Here is a 15,460-nt window from a genome sequence, read left to right as displayed (position 1 = left end):
TCTCTCTCTCTCTCTCTCTCTCTCTCTTTCTCTCTCTCAAAATAAATAAATAAACATTAAAAAAAGAATCCAAAGAAAACTAGTGTGGCATTAAAATTAATCTGAATTAATTTAAAGAGATAATTAAGATAGGATTAGAGAGGGGCAAATGTGAAAATACAAGATCTATTAGTAGACTAATAGTCTCCAAATACCAATAATTGTTATATATAAATTTAGTTTTGTTTTTATATAGAATATGAAGATTTCCCTCATCAATCTTTCACATGAAGGCTATTATAAGCCAAAATAAAGATGCTTCCTGCATTCAAATCGGTAACATATGTGTAGCATTACAATGGTGTAATGCTCCTGCATTAGGACATTAGGACAAGTGGCATCACATATTAAAAAGAGAGAAGAGAGGGGCACATGGATGGCTCAGTTGAGCATCTGACTCTTGGGTTTCATTTAAGTCATGATCTCATGGTATCAGGAGCTCAAGCCCTGTTTCAGGCTCTGTACTCATAGCAGGGAGCCTGCTTGAGATTTTCCCCCATCTCTGCCCTTCTCCTGCTGGCACTCTCTGTCTCTCTCAAAATAAATAAATAAACATAAAAAACTTTAAGAGGAGATAAGAGAAACATCCTTGTTAATCAGATTCAAGAGCAAATGTGATACAAAAATTGTGCAGATAAGCCAAGTAAACAATTCACACAAGAGATGATGGGCTGAGATGTTGGGCACAAGAGAAAAAATTGGAAAGATTGATATTTAATTTCCTTTCTGATGCTTTCTATTTTCTCTGCAAACTAGGGGGCAGAGATTTTCTACTCAGGGGAATATAGATGGTATGACACTATAGATGAGTGGAGAAAGTTTAAAGCTTAATAAAGAACAAAAGAGGGGAGCCAGGGTGGCTCAGTGGGTTGAGTGTCCAACTCTTGATTTGGGCTCAGGTCATGATCTCAGCATTTGTGGGATCAAGCCCCGCATAGGGCTCTGAGCTGACAGTGTGGAGCCTGCTTTGAATTCTCTCTCCTCTCTCTCTCTGCCTCTCCCCTGAATTCCCACTCTCTCTCTCCCTCTCAAATAAGAAAACATTAAAAAAGAAGAAGAACAAAAGAAAAAGGGACCAGTGAAACATGGAGGGTCTAGTCGAAGTTGGTAACTCTTCATTTTTTAAATTTTGTTAATTTTAAATGAAAAGGATATATATAATTACATTCTTTTTTCTAAAAATTAGCATGTTACAGATAAAGCTAAAGTTCCTTACATGACCACCTTGCATCCCAATCCTTTCCACCCTCTCTAAAATTTAATTTCCTTCCGGATATTTTTGTTAGTTTATTTTTATTTATTCTGAGCAAGCAGGGGAGGGGCAGAGAGAAAGGGAGACCGAATCCTACGCAGGTTCTGTGCTGCCAGAGCAGAGCCTGATGCAGGGCTCTGAATCACAAACCATGATCTGAGCCCAAGTCAACAGCCAGATGCTCAACCAACTGAGCTATCCAGGCACCTCACCTTCCAGATATTTTTTAATGCTTTCAAATGTATTTGCTTAGAAAATACATCATTCTGATTGGTGTGGATTTTATTTCTTCCCTTTTTTTTAAAACTTAATTGACAGCATTCTTATGTTTTATTTTGCTGTTTCCTTTTTTTCACTCAACAGTTGTTTTTTTATTCTACATATGTTGCTCTATATAGATCTAGGTCATTTTCTTTTATTAGCTGTTCTATCATATGATACAGTTGACAGATATTTGTTTCCTTTATGTTGTTGTTCTTATGACCAGTGTTTTTGTGAGTATTCTTGTACATTTAAGAGCAAAAAAATTAATAGCACCAATCTACCTCTTTATGACTTTTCTTCAAAATCATCTGCCAGCCTGGAATTAGCAGAAGAGAGAGGTGATAGTTGGATTCAATAAATGATTAAGTTTTTTTCCAGGTCATGGAATGGATATCATCAGCACAAAGAAAGTAATGATATTGTCAAAAAAAAGAGGTTGAAGTAATAGGCCAGGAAATCTGTATAGTGAAGGATTTAAAGAGACAAAGAAGCTGTTAGAAAAGAAGAAAGAACAAGTGACTAAAAGAAAAACAATGAGAAAATTCAGTGAGAGGTTAAAGAATAAGAAGTTGCAGTCAGACAGTGAGAAGATTTTATTTTATTTTATTTTATTTTATTTTATTTTATTTTATTTTTATTTATTTGAGAGAGAGAGAAACACATGCAAGCAGGGGAGGGGACACAGGGACAGGGAAAGAGTATCCAAGCTGGCTTCATACTTAGCAGGCAGCCCATTGCTGAACTCGATCCCACAACTCTGGGATCATGACCTGAGCTGAAATCAAGAGTCAGACACTCAACTGACTGAGCCACCCAGGCACCAGATTTTTTTTAAAAATATTTTTAATGTTTTATTTACTTTTGAGAGAGAGACAGACAGAGTACAAGCGTGAGGGGTTGGACAGAGATGGAGAGAGAGACAGAATCTGAAGATGGCTCCAGACTCTGAACTGTCAGCACAGAACTCAATGCAAGGCTTGAACTCGTGAACCACAATATCATGACCTGAGCTGAAGTCGGCACTTAACCGACTGAGCCACCCAGGCACACCATTAGATTTTTTTAATATAAATTTTTATGGTAAGAATTGTTCTGAGTGATGACCAAATGCAGGGGGTGACTGTAGCTAAAGTAAAGGAGAAGTAAAAATTCCTAGGGTGGAGGCCTTCAAAGAATTGATGGCCTACGTTTTAGGCGTCATCTATACAGACATTGAGGTTACCTAGGATGATGCCTGGATTTGGAATGAAGAGGCGTATTCTATGCCTGAGGTCAAAGGCTACGATAGACAGAGAGCGTCCATGAGTTTGGAAGTAGTATGAACATACAGTATTAGTCATGAAGGAGCAGCAGGCAGAGGGGTAATGGATTGAAGGTAGTATTGGAAAGCAAGTGGATGAAAACTCTTTCAACTGTCAGTCTTAACACACACAGGGTATAGAATAATGACAATCATCATCCCAGAGAAGGAAGGCTACCGGAGAAATAATATTCAAAGAGGAAGGCCAAGTTTCAGTTAGGACAGAAATTAGAAGGAACTTTCTGAGAACAAACTGAGGGTATGGACAAGCTTATCTATCTTGGAACCCATGGAGATTGCAGGGTTCCATAAGGCCCTTCACAGAGCTCCTCCCCCTGCTCCTTGGTCTCAACTCCCCAGGGCTGCTAAGCTGCTTTCTACAGCCAGGGCTTGCTAGCAACTTGTGTCCTAAACCCTCAGGCTGAAGCCTCAGCAACCTCCATTGTTCTCCCAAAGCTCCCTCTCCCTGTCTATGTTTCATCTTCCTCTGTACTGCTTCCACCCCTCAGGATTCCCGTGCTTCTCCTCAGAAGCTCCACATTGAAATTCAGACATTCAGGGCACCTGGTTGGCTCAGTTGGTTAAGCGTCTGACTCTTGATTTCGGCTCAGGTCATAATCTCACAGTTCTGCCCTGACAGCACAGAGCCTGCTTGGGATTCTCTCTCTCCCCCTCTCTCTGCTCCTCCCCCACTTGTGTGCATGGGCTTCTCACTCTCTCTCAAAATAAATAAATAAACATTTAAAAAATAATAAAGTTGAAATAAAAACATTTATGTCACTCTCAAAATCTTATTCCACAGAAAATATTTACTCATTGGCTTTACGGAAAATACAAAGAACTATGGGGCACCTAGGTGGCTCAGTCAGTTAAGCAACCAACTTTTGATTTCAGCCTGGATCATGATCTCACAGTTTATGAGTACAAGCCTCGCACTGGACTCCATGCTGACAGTGTGGAGCCTGCTTGGGATTCTCTCTGTCCTTCCCTCTGCCCCTCCCCCACTGGCATATGCTCACTCTCATCCATCCCCCCCCCCTCAAAATAAGTAAATTAATTTAAAAAAGAGAAAATACAAAGAACTAGAACTTGGTCATTGCCCTCAAGGATATTACAATGGGGGGGGGGGCACGTGGGTGGCTCAGTCAGTTGAGCGTCCAGGATTGGCTCAGGTCACGATCTCACCGTTGGTGGGTTCGAGCCCTGTGTTTTGGGCTCTGTGCTGACAGCTAGCTCAGAGCCTGGAGACTGTCTTCAGATTCTGTGTCTCCCTCTCTCTCTGACCCTCCCCTACTCATGCTGTCTCTCTCTCTCTCTCTCTCTCTCAAAAATAAATAAAACATTTTAAAAATTAAAAAGAAAAAGAAAAAAAGTAAATCTTCATGATCTTGCATCCAATAAAACCTTCTCAAATACAATATCAAAAACATGGATAACAAAAGAAAACAAATTGGACTGCATAAGAATTTTAAATTTTGTGTTAAAAATTACCATCAAGAAAGTAGAGAGGTGCCTGAGTGGCTCAATCAGTTAAGTGTCCCGACTCCTGACTTCAACGTCAGTCATGATCTCATGATTTGTGAGTTAGAGCCCTGCTTGGGCTTCTCAAGTCAGTGTGGAGCCTGCTTGGGATTCTCTCTCTCTCTCCCTCTCTCTCTGTCCCTCCCCAACAGGCACACTCACACACACTCTCTCAAAATAAATAAACTTAAAAAAAAAAGGGGGGGGTACCTGTGTCGGTTAGGCGTTCGGCTCAGGTCATGATTTCCCAGTTTGTGAGTCTGAGCCCCACATTGGGCTCCTTACAAGCCTGCTTGGGATTCTCTTTCTCTCTCTCCCAACCCTTGGCTGCCCCTCCCCCACTTGTGCTCTCTATCAAAATAACTTTATTTTTTTTTAATGTTTTTATTTATTTCTAGGAGAGAGAGAGAGAGAGACAGCATGAACAGGGGAGGGTCAGAGAGAGAGGGAGTCACAGATTGAAACAGGCTCCAGGCTCTGAGCTGGCAGTCAGTACAGAGCCCGATGCGGGGCTCGAACCCACGAACCGCGAGATCATGACCTAAGCGAAAGTCGGACACTTAACCGAGTAAGCCACCCAGGTGCCCCAAAATAACTTTATTTTTTTAAGTTTATTTATAAATTTTGAGAGAGAGAGAGAGAAGCTGAGAGAGAGGGAGGCAAAGAATCCCAAGCAGACTCCGCACCGTCAGTGCAGAGTCTGATGCAGGGCTTGAACTCATGAAACGTGAGACCATGACTTGAGACAAAACCAAGAGTTGGACACTGAACCAACTGAGCCCCCCAGGTACCCCAATAAATAAACTTCAAAAAAAAAAAAAGAAAGAAAGAAAGAAAGAAAGAAGATACAGAATGGGAGAAAATATTTGCAAATCAGGTATCAGATAAGGCACTTCTATCTAGAATATATGAAGAAGCCTACAACTCAGTAATAAAAAAAAATGAACACTCAATTAAAAATGGGCAAAAGATTTGAATAGACATTTCTCCAAAGAAGATATACAAATAGCCAACAAGCTAATTAAAAGGTGACCAACATCAATAGTCATTAGGAAAATACAAACAATATACAGACACATACACACACACATGCAATGAGATATCACTTCTCATATCCACTAGATGGCTATAATCGAACAGAAATAAAATACAAAGTGCTAGCAAGAATGTGGAAAAACTTGATCCCTCATACATTACTGATGAAAATGTAAAATGGTACAACTGTTCTAGAAAACAGTCTGGCTGGCTGTTCTTTAGAATGAAAACGTAGAATTACCATATGACCCATTATCTCCATTCCTAGGTCAAAATTAAAACATATGTCCACGGGGTGCCTGGGTGGCCCAGTTGGTTAAGCGTCCAACTTCAGCTCAAGTCATGATCTCACGGTTCGTGGGTTCAAGCCCCACGTTGGGCTCTGTGCTGACAGCTAGCTCAGAGCCTGGAGATTGTTTCGGATTCTGTGTCTCCCTCTCTCTCTGACCCTCCCCTGCTCACGCTGTCTCTCTCTCTCTCTCAGAAATAAAAAAAACATTAACAAAATTAAAAAACAAACATTATGTCCACACAAAAACTTGTACATGAATGTTCATCACTGCATTATTCATAGTAGCCAAACAATGGAAAAAACCTAAATGTACATTAACTGATGAATGGATAAATAAAATGTGGCATGTTCAGAAAATGGATTATTATTCAACAATAAAAAGGAATGAACTACCTGATAAGTGCTACAATATTGATGATCCTGGAAAACATGTTAAATTAAAAAGTCAATCACAAGAGGCTATGTATTATATGATTATAGTTCCATATATATGAAGTGACCAGCCACCCACTCCCATGGACAATTCCTGGACTTTATCACTGAATCATTTTAATTCTGAAATTTTTAATTTATGTCATTCTGTGTTTTTACCATCCTATTCTTTTAGTTTTCATTTATTACTTTTTTTTATAGTTTATTTATTTTTGAGACAGAGAAAGACAGAGCACAAGGGTGGAGGGGCAGAGAGAGAGAAGGGGGCACAGAATCTGAAACAGGCTCCAGGCTCTGAGCTGTCAGCACAGAACCCGATGTGGGGCTCGAACCCACGAGCTGCGAGAACATGACCTGAGCCAAAGTCAGACGCTTTAACTGACTGAGCCACCCAGGCACCCCTCATTTATTACTTTTAATATACCTGTCATTTTACCCCAATGAGACATCCAGGTTTTATTATCTTCTTTCTTTATAGTCTGTCAACCCTCTCCTCTCTATACTTCTATCTAGCTCAGGTCCCATGCTCTATCATTTTAATTGTTCTCTTACCAATATTAACTCCCTTGCTCAAACGTCCATCTATCCTGTCCATCTAGAAAGACTGCAATCCTGTACTTGTTCATTTACTCCATGCCTGCATCCAGATTATTGAGTCCTATTGAAGAAAATCATGCAAGGGGCATATTAGTACCACTAAATATGGTATCCAACCTCTGTTAATGCTCAACTAGGCTTGCTATCTCCAGAATTGCTATTTAGTTTCCTGAGGCTACCATAACAACAACAACAACAACAACAACAACACAAACACAAACTAGGTGGTTTTAAAAAATGGAAAGGTATTGTTTCACAATTCTGGAGGCTTGAAGTCCAAAATCAAGGTATTGGCAGGACCATGCTCTTTCTGAAGGCTCTAGGGGAGGATCTCTCCTTGCTCTTTACCTTGATATTTCTTGGTTTATAGCTGCATAACCCAACCGCTTCATTTGTCATCACATGATCTTCTCTCTATCTGCCAGTCTCTGCATCTCTTGTCTTCTGAGAACTCCAGTCATATTGGGCCCAGCCTAATGACCTCACCTAACTTGGTTACATCTGCAAAGACCCTTTTGCCAAATAAGGTCACAGTCACAGGTATGAGGGTTGGGGCTTTAACAAATCTTTTTGAGCAATACAATTAAACCCATAACAGGAACCTTTTCCACATTCCTCCAACCTTGACTCTGATCCCTTCCTACTGGCTCTGAACAGATGGCCTCATCTCCTATTTCACAGAGAAAATAGAAATTAGGAGCTATCTAGGGCACCTGGGTGGCTCGGTCAGTTGGTTGAGTGTCTGACATCATCTCAGGTCATGATCTCGTGGTCTGTGAGTTCGAACTCCACATAGGGCTCTGTGCTGACAACTCAGAGCCTGGAACCTTTTCGGATTCTGTCTCTCTCTCTGCCCCTACCCCTCTCGTGTGCAGTCTCTCTCTCTCTCTCTCTCTCTCTCTCTCTTTTTCAAAAATAAACATTAAAATTTTTAAAAAAGAAATGAGAAGCCATCAGAATGAAACTCGACTTCTCACCGCTCAACCAACAAACCTGCTTTTATCATGTGTATGTATCCTTTCTTCTTTTTATCACTTCATGAATGAATTCTGCTTTTCCTATTTAAAGTTAATGTCTTAAGAGTTCTTAAAACCTGACATGTCCAAAACTGACCTCATCATCTTCCTCTAAAAATCTTTTCCTCCTTCTGTGTTCTTTTTTGTTGTTGTTAAATGGCACACCTTCCACCTAGTTGCCCAAGCAAGAAAACCACAAGATTCACCCTTGACTTTGCTTCTCCCGTACACTGTCCATCCAATACTCCCCACATCCTGCCTCACAGAGCAGAACCGAAGCTTCCTTGGGTTTGCATATTACATGCTTATTAATGAAGCCCACACTAATATTTGCATTGAAGCATCCACATTATATTCAATTGATTCAATTCAGTTCAGAACTACCTGTAACACTATCTCTTTCCCATCTGAAGTTGTGAAATCACATTTTTTTAACAACCTGTACTTGTATGGTGGGTTTCATGCATTCAGATGGATAATTTTTTATGTTTATATTATATATTAATAAATATATAAATATTAAAAAATTTTATTTCTTATTTTATTCCATCTCCTTCAATTCAGCCTATTATGATATCATCCTAGCATCCTTCAGGATCTTTATCTTCTCTTTCATTCATTCATGGAACTTGAGAACATGGTCATGGCAAGATAAGAGAATTCAGGTAAAGTGCTAAGCACAGTACCTAGCACATAATAAGCCCTCAATAAACATTTACAATTGTGGTTGTTATTATTAAATTTTTTTAAATGTTTTTTATTTATTTCTGAGAGAGAGACACAGCATGAGCAGGGGAGAGTCAGAGAGAGAGGGAAACACAGAATCCAAAATAGGCTCCAGGCTCTGAGCTAGCTGTCAGCACAGAGCCCAATGCGGGGCTTGAACTCACGAACCATGAGATCATGACCTGAGCTGAAGTCAGGCACTTAACCAACTGAGCCACCCAGGCGCCCCTGTGGTTGTTATTATTATCCCAACACTCAGCACAGCATCTGGGCCATAGTAGACCTTCAATAAATATTTATTGATTAAAGAATGAATGAATGGGTTGAAGGTTAATGGAATGAATAAATATCCCCTCTCCCGAATCCCAGGCCCATTAAATTTGATATTATGATCCCTCTCTTACAGATAGAGAAACCAAGGCTTAGAGAGGGTCAGCCGGCAAGTGTTAGAACTAGAACTGAAACTCAAATCTGCCTGACTCCCAAGCATATGTGATTAACCCTTTCTTACTCTGTTTCCTTACATGTGTATACAGATCCAAGGAAGTAGTTGTGGAGTCGAAGTGAAGTCTGAGAGGTTTCCCAAGGTTGTGTGTTCCAAGCCCTAGAAAAGCAGAGTCTCCTGCTTATGGCCCTTGGACATGGAGAGGTGGAAAGGGATAAGAGACGGCATCAGAGCACAAGGAGCCTCACTTCTTTCCACCCCTATGGGCCTCTCATCGTTCCTGCCATAACCAATATGCTTAGCTATTTCTCCCCAGAAACTAACATGCCGTGCCCCCAAGGAGAAACTTCTGGATCGGAAGGTAAGCTCTAGGAAGGTAATTCGACTACTTGCCAGGACTGGAGTTAGTGGAATTGGGGGTCCAGAGAAGTAGCAAGAATGGCACAAAGAATACTGAGACATGCAGGAGGCCTGCAGTGGCCTCTCTGGGTTTCAGCTTCCTCATCTATAAAAACAGAGGGTGATAGTCCTTGCCCTGCTTGCTTCACAGTACTGTTGGAGGCACAATAATGATAACAGCTAAAATTTATCAAGTGCCACGTCTGTGCTTGCCATTGTGTTGAGTGTCCTTCATATCCTCCCAGTTAGCCTTATGAAATAGGCATATTGTCTACCCCTCCCCCTCTTCCTCCCCACCCCCACAATGAGGAAACCAAGGTTCATGGAATTAAGTTACTTGCCCAAGGCCTCTAACTCTAAGTGACAGATCTGAAATTTGAAACTGGGCTGCCTTTTGAGCCCTTCAGAGCCGTGAGCATGTTTGCAAACCTCAGCTGAGAGCCTGTTTTTGACCTCTGAAGAATGATACAAACCTTGCGCCTTTCTGCACACAAGTGTCCTATACAAGTCCGCAGTTTGTTCTGACTGACACTGGAGGTGGATGCCTGGTGATGATAACTGTCCAAGGAGGCAGCTGATGGGATGGTTAGCATGGAAAGGCTGTTCCCCACACTGATCTGATTGGATCCCCATAAGTCTGGGGAGGGAAGGGGGAGGGTACACAGTCTGAGTGGCTCTTTTGTGAAAGCGAATTCTAGAGCAGGTTGAGGTGGGAGAGGAAGCTCCTAGGTACCAAGCCAGACCACAACAGTCGATTCAGTGCCCAGGCCTTCAGCAGGAAGAACACGGAGGCTGAGATGACAGGAAGCTCTCTGACAGGGCTCAGGCAGGGTGCCGCTCCAGTCTGTCAGACTTTCCAAGAAAGTAGGGACACACGGCTCAGAAAATCAGTGTGTGTAGGAGCCAGCCCCACCTGTGACCCCTTCGTCCTCTGCCTCTCTCTCTGCCTTTGGGTTTCCAGCCGCTCTGCTTCTACACTGCTCTCCCTGTGTCCACAGCCCACAGGTTGGCCTCTCCGGCACTGCCTCCAGGCTTACTCTCCTCTTTTACACCAGAACTCTGTCTGCTGTGGCAGCTCCTTTGTTTACTGCCAGAGCTCACAGGCCTGCCACCAGCCAAACACAACGAAGCCTGGCCAGGGAGGGCTAGGCTCCAGGTTCAGACTGGCCCCTCAGGGACAGGTAATGGCCTCCAAGCCAGGGAGGCAGCTCAAAGGTAGGCTGCCCCCTGCCCTGGGCTCTTGTTTCAGGTCCTGACAACACAAGTTTCGGGCCTAGAGGGAAGGGACACAAGATCTGCCCATAGCTGGGCAGGAATCCTTACTGTTGAAACAGCTTTGGCTAGGAGCCCTGGGAATCAAAGACCCAGCTGGAGAGAGATGGGGAAAATGTTGAGGCCCCCTGGGTGGGAAGCAGAGGCCTAGACTCCCTTCTCCTAGTCCTCCCTCTCTTCAGTCAGGCAGAGCCTGGTCCTGAGCCTTTAGAATGAGGACTTAGGTGCCCAAATTTCCCTGCCAGAAGGCTGTGTTCCCCTCCCAAGTGTTCATGCCTCATGCCCCCAACTAAGGATTCTAGAGGATAAAGGGAAATGGGCATTTACTCTGGGCCAAGCCCCAAGCAGGAAACATTGTCAGGATGTGTCTGGCCTTGGTCTGTCTAAGGTTAATGGAGAGATTACTTATCTAATGTATAAGTATGTACTTGTATGATATATAATGTAAAGGGGAAGGACTCCAGCTCTGTTTCCGGAGATGGGGCGATGGGTAGGAGGTAATGGATGAGCAGGGAGGAGTGGTAAAGCTGCCAAGCTGGAGGGTAGTGGAGCTACAGACTAGATCATTCAAGGAACAGTGGTCAGTGGCAAAAAGAAGATGCCCCAACAGGGAGGAGGAGAGCCCTGGAAGCCCAGGTTCCCCATGGAAAGGTAGAGGACCCTCTAAATGGTGGCCAGCTGATTCTGTGAGTATATGAGGAGGGGAACAGGTAATGAATGAAGTGGGGATGATTTTAGAGGAAATGAAATCCCCAATTTCCCTCCCATGGAAGGTTCCATTTAGGAGACAACAAGCTTGACTAGGGAACGTCAAAAGAAAACCTATGTCTGTTTCCAGGTCCCAGAGGAGCAGATGGAGCTCCAGACCAAAGGGCCTTTGGAAGGAATGGGAGTGGGGTTGAAGGTAGCATTGGCCCTACTCAGCTTGTACTCTCTGTCCCGAAGTGCTTGAGGCAACCCACCTCCCCTCCATGGGTCAGTCTTTCTTTAAGGAGGTCACTGGGTCCCCCAGAGTAAACAAGAAATTTGCCACAGTTTTAGTAACAGTTTTGCTTTTTATCTCATCAATGTACATTTTAATCTAACAGTCTAACAGCCTCACACTCCTCACCCCTGCCCGAGCCCTCTCCCACTCTTGCCCACCCCTGCCCAATCAGCATCTCATCTGCCCCAGGGGCAGGAAGTCCCCAGGCACAATGGTGATTCAAGGTGGGGATGGCAGCTGTGACTTTCCCAAGAGGAGCCCTCCCTGGAGAGTCCAGAAGCCAAAAAGGCCCAGGTAAGAAGTTGTGGGCTGGGTCTCGGGAAAGAAAACAAGGTCTTCTGGGTCTCAGTCCCATTCAGAGTTTGTCTCCCTGGGTCTGTCCCAGCAGTTAGAGCAGCAGAAAGGCAGAAATCCTCAGACAAGGGGACTTGTGGATAGAAAGGAATCTCTAACCCAGTCTTACTCAGAGTAAGAGTAAGGCTGTTGGACCCCCTTTCACGCAGTCTGTGTAGACACTCCCAGCTGCAGCTTCCCAGCCTCTCTGATTCTGGGAGTGCAGGGAGGGGCTCTTGTGACCAGCGTCCTGGATGTGCCAGCCAGGAAGACAGAAGGCCAGTGCTGCTACCTGCAGCCACAAGACTCCACAACCATGTCCTCATACTGCTTATAGACCACGTTGTTGGCAGAGTCAATGAAGAGGATGCTGATGGGACTCAGTCGTGTGGGCACACAGCAGGTCGGTGGCGTGGACTCAGGGTCCATGGAGTTCATCAGGGTCTGGATGACTGCATGGTTCGTGGGCTCCAGATGGGAGCGCAAGGGGAACTCACATAGCCCCTCACAGTGGAAGGCCTCATACTCAAGGGGTGCGATGATCCAGTCATCCCAGCCCATGTCCTTGAAGTTGACATGCAGCGCCTTCCGACTGCAGCGGGCCTTGGGGTTCTTGCTGGGCCGTTTGCCCTGGCCCGTGGCCAGTGGGGCCCGCCTTTTTCGCCGCTGGCTGAACAGGTACTCATACACAGTCTTATCATCCTGGCCAGAGCGGGCCTTAATCTCATTAAAGAACAGGTCCCGTTTCTTGGTGCGGCCAAATACTAAGAACAGGGCCTTCTCGTGGACCTGCCTGGCAGCCCGGTCAAAGCCCAGGCCACGGAGGTCCATGGCCCGGCCCCGTTCCCAGGCCTCCAGCTCCAGGCACAGCTGGGCTGAGTTCTTAAAGTTTCGGAAGAGCTTCCAGATGTCGAACACCTCCCAGCCAGATCCGTCCAGGCCTGGCACGGAGCGCACATCCAGCAAGGCTGCCGGCTGCCGGCCGCTGGGGCAGCTGGACAGCTTCAGCTGGGCAGCCCGCCTGATGCCGGGGGCCACTGGCTTGGCCGCGTCCAAGGGCTTCTTCCGCAAGATCCGCAGCTCGGCCCCTAGCAGCCCATCCTTCTCCAGGGCACTAATGTCAAACACGTACCTCTGCTTTCTGACCACAGGACCTCGGTCATCTAGAGAGAACACCCAGAAGTCATTCCCTGCAACCTCACCAAGGGAGCCAGTCACCTCGAGGCCTCAGGGAAAGGCCACAGCTCTCTCCCCTCTGGAGATAGCTTTCTTTAACCTCTCCCCGACTCTGTGACAGAGGCCAAGACCCAAACCACGAGAGCCTTTTTCAAAATAAGGGAACTTCTGAAACAGCCTACCAAAATAAACAAGGGTTGTTCATCTGTAGCTGTGGCTGTGGTGATTTGAAAGATTCTGGGTGTTTGTGTCAAAGACAACACATATCAGAGATGCTCTAGCTGTCCCTCTCCCATTTATTAATTTACATGATATCTCATTGGAGTGATAGGTGGGGTGGGTACTATAATTAGCCCTATTTTCCAGAGGAGGAATCTGAGGCTCAGAGAAGTTAGGTGACTTGCCCAAGATCACCTAGCTAAAGCAGAGTTGGAACTTAATGCTTATTTTTATTTTTGAGAGACAGAACGTGAACAAGGGAGGGGCAGAGAGAGAGGGAAATACAGAATCCAGGCTGTGAGCTGTCAGCACACAGCCCGATGTAGGGCTCAGACTCATGAACTATGAGATCATGACCTGAGCTGAAGTTGGACGCTTAACTGACTGAGCCATCCAGTGCCCCTAGTCTAGAACTTTTTATACCAAATCCTGAACGGCTTCCACTATACCTTAAAGAAGATCTTGGTCTTCTCATTTTACAGATGAGGCACAGAGAGGGAAAGTGACTTGCGAAAGTCTGCAGGTAGTGAATGATAAAGCTACAATCCAATTTTCTGACTTCCTAGTCTAATGATTTTGTTGTGTACATGTCTTACTGTGCTGGGTATATGAGCATGTGTGTGAGTGACTGTGTGTGTGTGTGTGTGTGTATGATTGGGCTTATAAAAGGTAAAGTATGGGGCGGGGCGCCTGGGTGGCTTAGTCGGTTAAGCGTCCGACTTTCACTTGGGACGTGATCTCGCGGTTCGTGGGTTCAAGCCCCACGTCGGGCTCTGTGCTGACTGCCAGCTCGGAGCCTGAAGCCTGTTTCAGAGTCTGTCACTCCCTCTCTCTCTGACCCTCCCCTGCTCATGCTGTCTGTCTCTCTCCTAGAAATTAAAAAAAAAAAAAAACCATTAAAAAAAAAAAAGGTAAAGTATGGGGCACCTGGGTGGCTCAGTCGGTTGAGTGTCCGACTTCGGCTCAGGTCATGATCTCGCGATTCATGGATTCAAGCCCCACGTCGGGCTCTGTGCTGACAGCTCAGAGCCTGGAGCCTGTTTCAGGTTCTGTGTCTCCCTCTCTCTCTGCCCCTCCCCCGCTCAAGCTCTGTCTCTCTCTGTCTCTCAAAAATAAATAAATATAAAAAAATTTTTTAAATAAATAAATAAAAGGTAAAGTATATGTGAGAGACATGTGCACGTGTGATTGTGCTTGTGTATATGTACGTATATGTAAGAAGATTCTGTGTATACATGCAAGAAGCTGTGTGTTCACATGCATACATGTGTGTGCGATTCAGCGTATATGTATTATTATAAGGCTGTGTGTGTGAGAGAAACTCTGTCATGTCTCTGAATCAGCATGCCCTCCTTCCTAAATACCAATTTGCCATTGGGAAGCATTCATACATTGCTCTAGAAGGTGACTAATTAGGCCTTTAAACTCCCCATCTCCCCCTCTGTGAGTTCCCTTAGAGCTGGGGGGCACAGGACTTATTTTATGAGCCCCCAAGGGGTCACAGCTTTCCCCAGCTGGGCAGGCAGCCAGGCCACCTCCCCCACCCCAGCCAGACCTGCTGCCTCCTGCTTCCTCCCACCCTGTCATTCCCCCACGGCCAACTCTAATGAAGAGCCTCTCCCAATCTCTGACCCCTCCCCCACCCTGCCAGCCAAAGTCTTAAGACTCACGGAACCAGAACATATGAACTGCAAGCAACCATGGCAATAAGTAATCCATCTCTCTCTTCACACTCACAGAGAAACTGAGGCCCTAAGAGGGGAAGGAACTTGCTGAGATCACACAGCAAGTGGAGAGGGAAACGCCAAAACAGCAATGCTAAGTGAGCATAGGGAGAAGTGAAGAGAACAGATACCCTCCTGGGCTGATGATAAAAATTGTGTGTGTTTAGGACAGGACATAAAGTGTTCATATTTGAACGGCTGTCAGAAATCACCCAGTCTTGGGATGCCTGAGTGGCTCAGACAGTTAAGCATCCAACTCTCGGTTTCAGCTCAGGTCAGGATCTCACAGTTTGTGAGTTTGAACCCCAAATCAGGCTCTGAGCCTGATCAGTGCAGAGCCTGCTTGGGATTCTCTCTCTGACCCTCTCTCTCGGACTCTCCCCTCCCAATAAACAAATAAACTTAATTAAGAAAAAAAAAAAAAAAAAAAAAA

At 44.8% G+C, this 15,460-nt stretch overlaps 1 protein-coding gene and 1 non-coding gene across 2 annotated transcripts in view; one reads left to right on the top strand and one right to left on the bottom strand.

Annotated features, from left to right (window-relative positions):
• Positions 1 to 12,196: 12,196 nt before the first annotated feature.
• GDF5 (growth differentiation factor 5) overlaps positions 12,197 to 15,460 on the bottom strand; it is a 4,559-nt gene continuing 1,295 nt past the window's right edge. Inside the window, exon 2 of the mRNA XM_039248753.1 lies at positions 12,197 to 13,071. Within this exon, the coding sequence (XP_039104684.1) occupies positions 12,197 to 13,071 (875 nt within the window). The remainder of the gene's footprint in view (positions 13,072 to 15,460) is intronic.
• TRNAE-UUC lies at positions 13,992 to 14,076 on the top strand. The gene has a single exon. It is a non-coding gene; the product is annotated as a tRNA-Glu (tRNA).

Source organism: Hyaena hyaena, unplaced genomic scaffold, assembly GCF_003009895.1.
Source record: "Hyaena hyaena isolate Hyena2069 unplaced genomic scaffold, ASM300989v1 scaffold_315, whole genome shotgun sequence".
NCBI lineage: Eukaryota > Metazoa > Chordata > Mammalia > Carnivora > Hyaenidae > Hyaena > Hyaena hyaena.
This window is presented reverse-complemented; position numbering and strand designations above follow the sequence as displayed.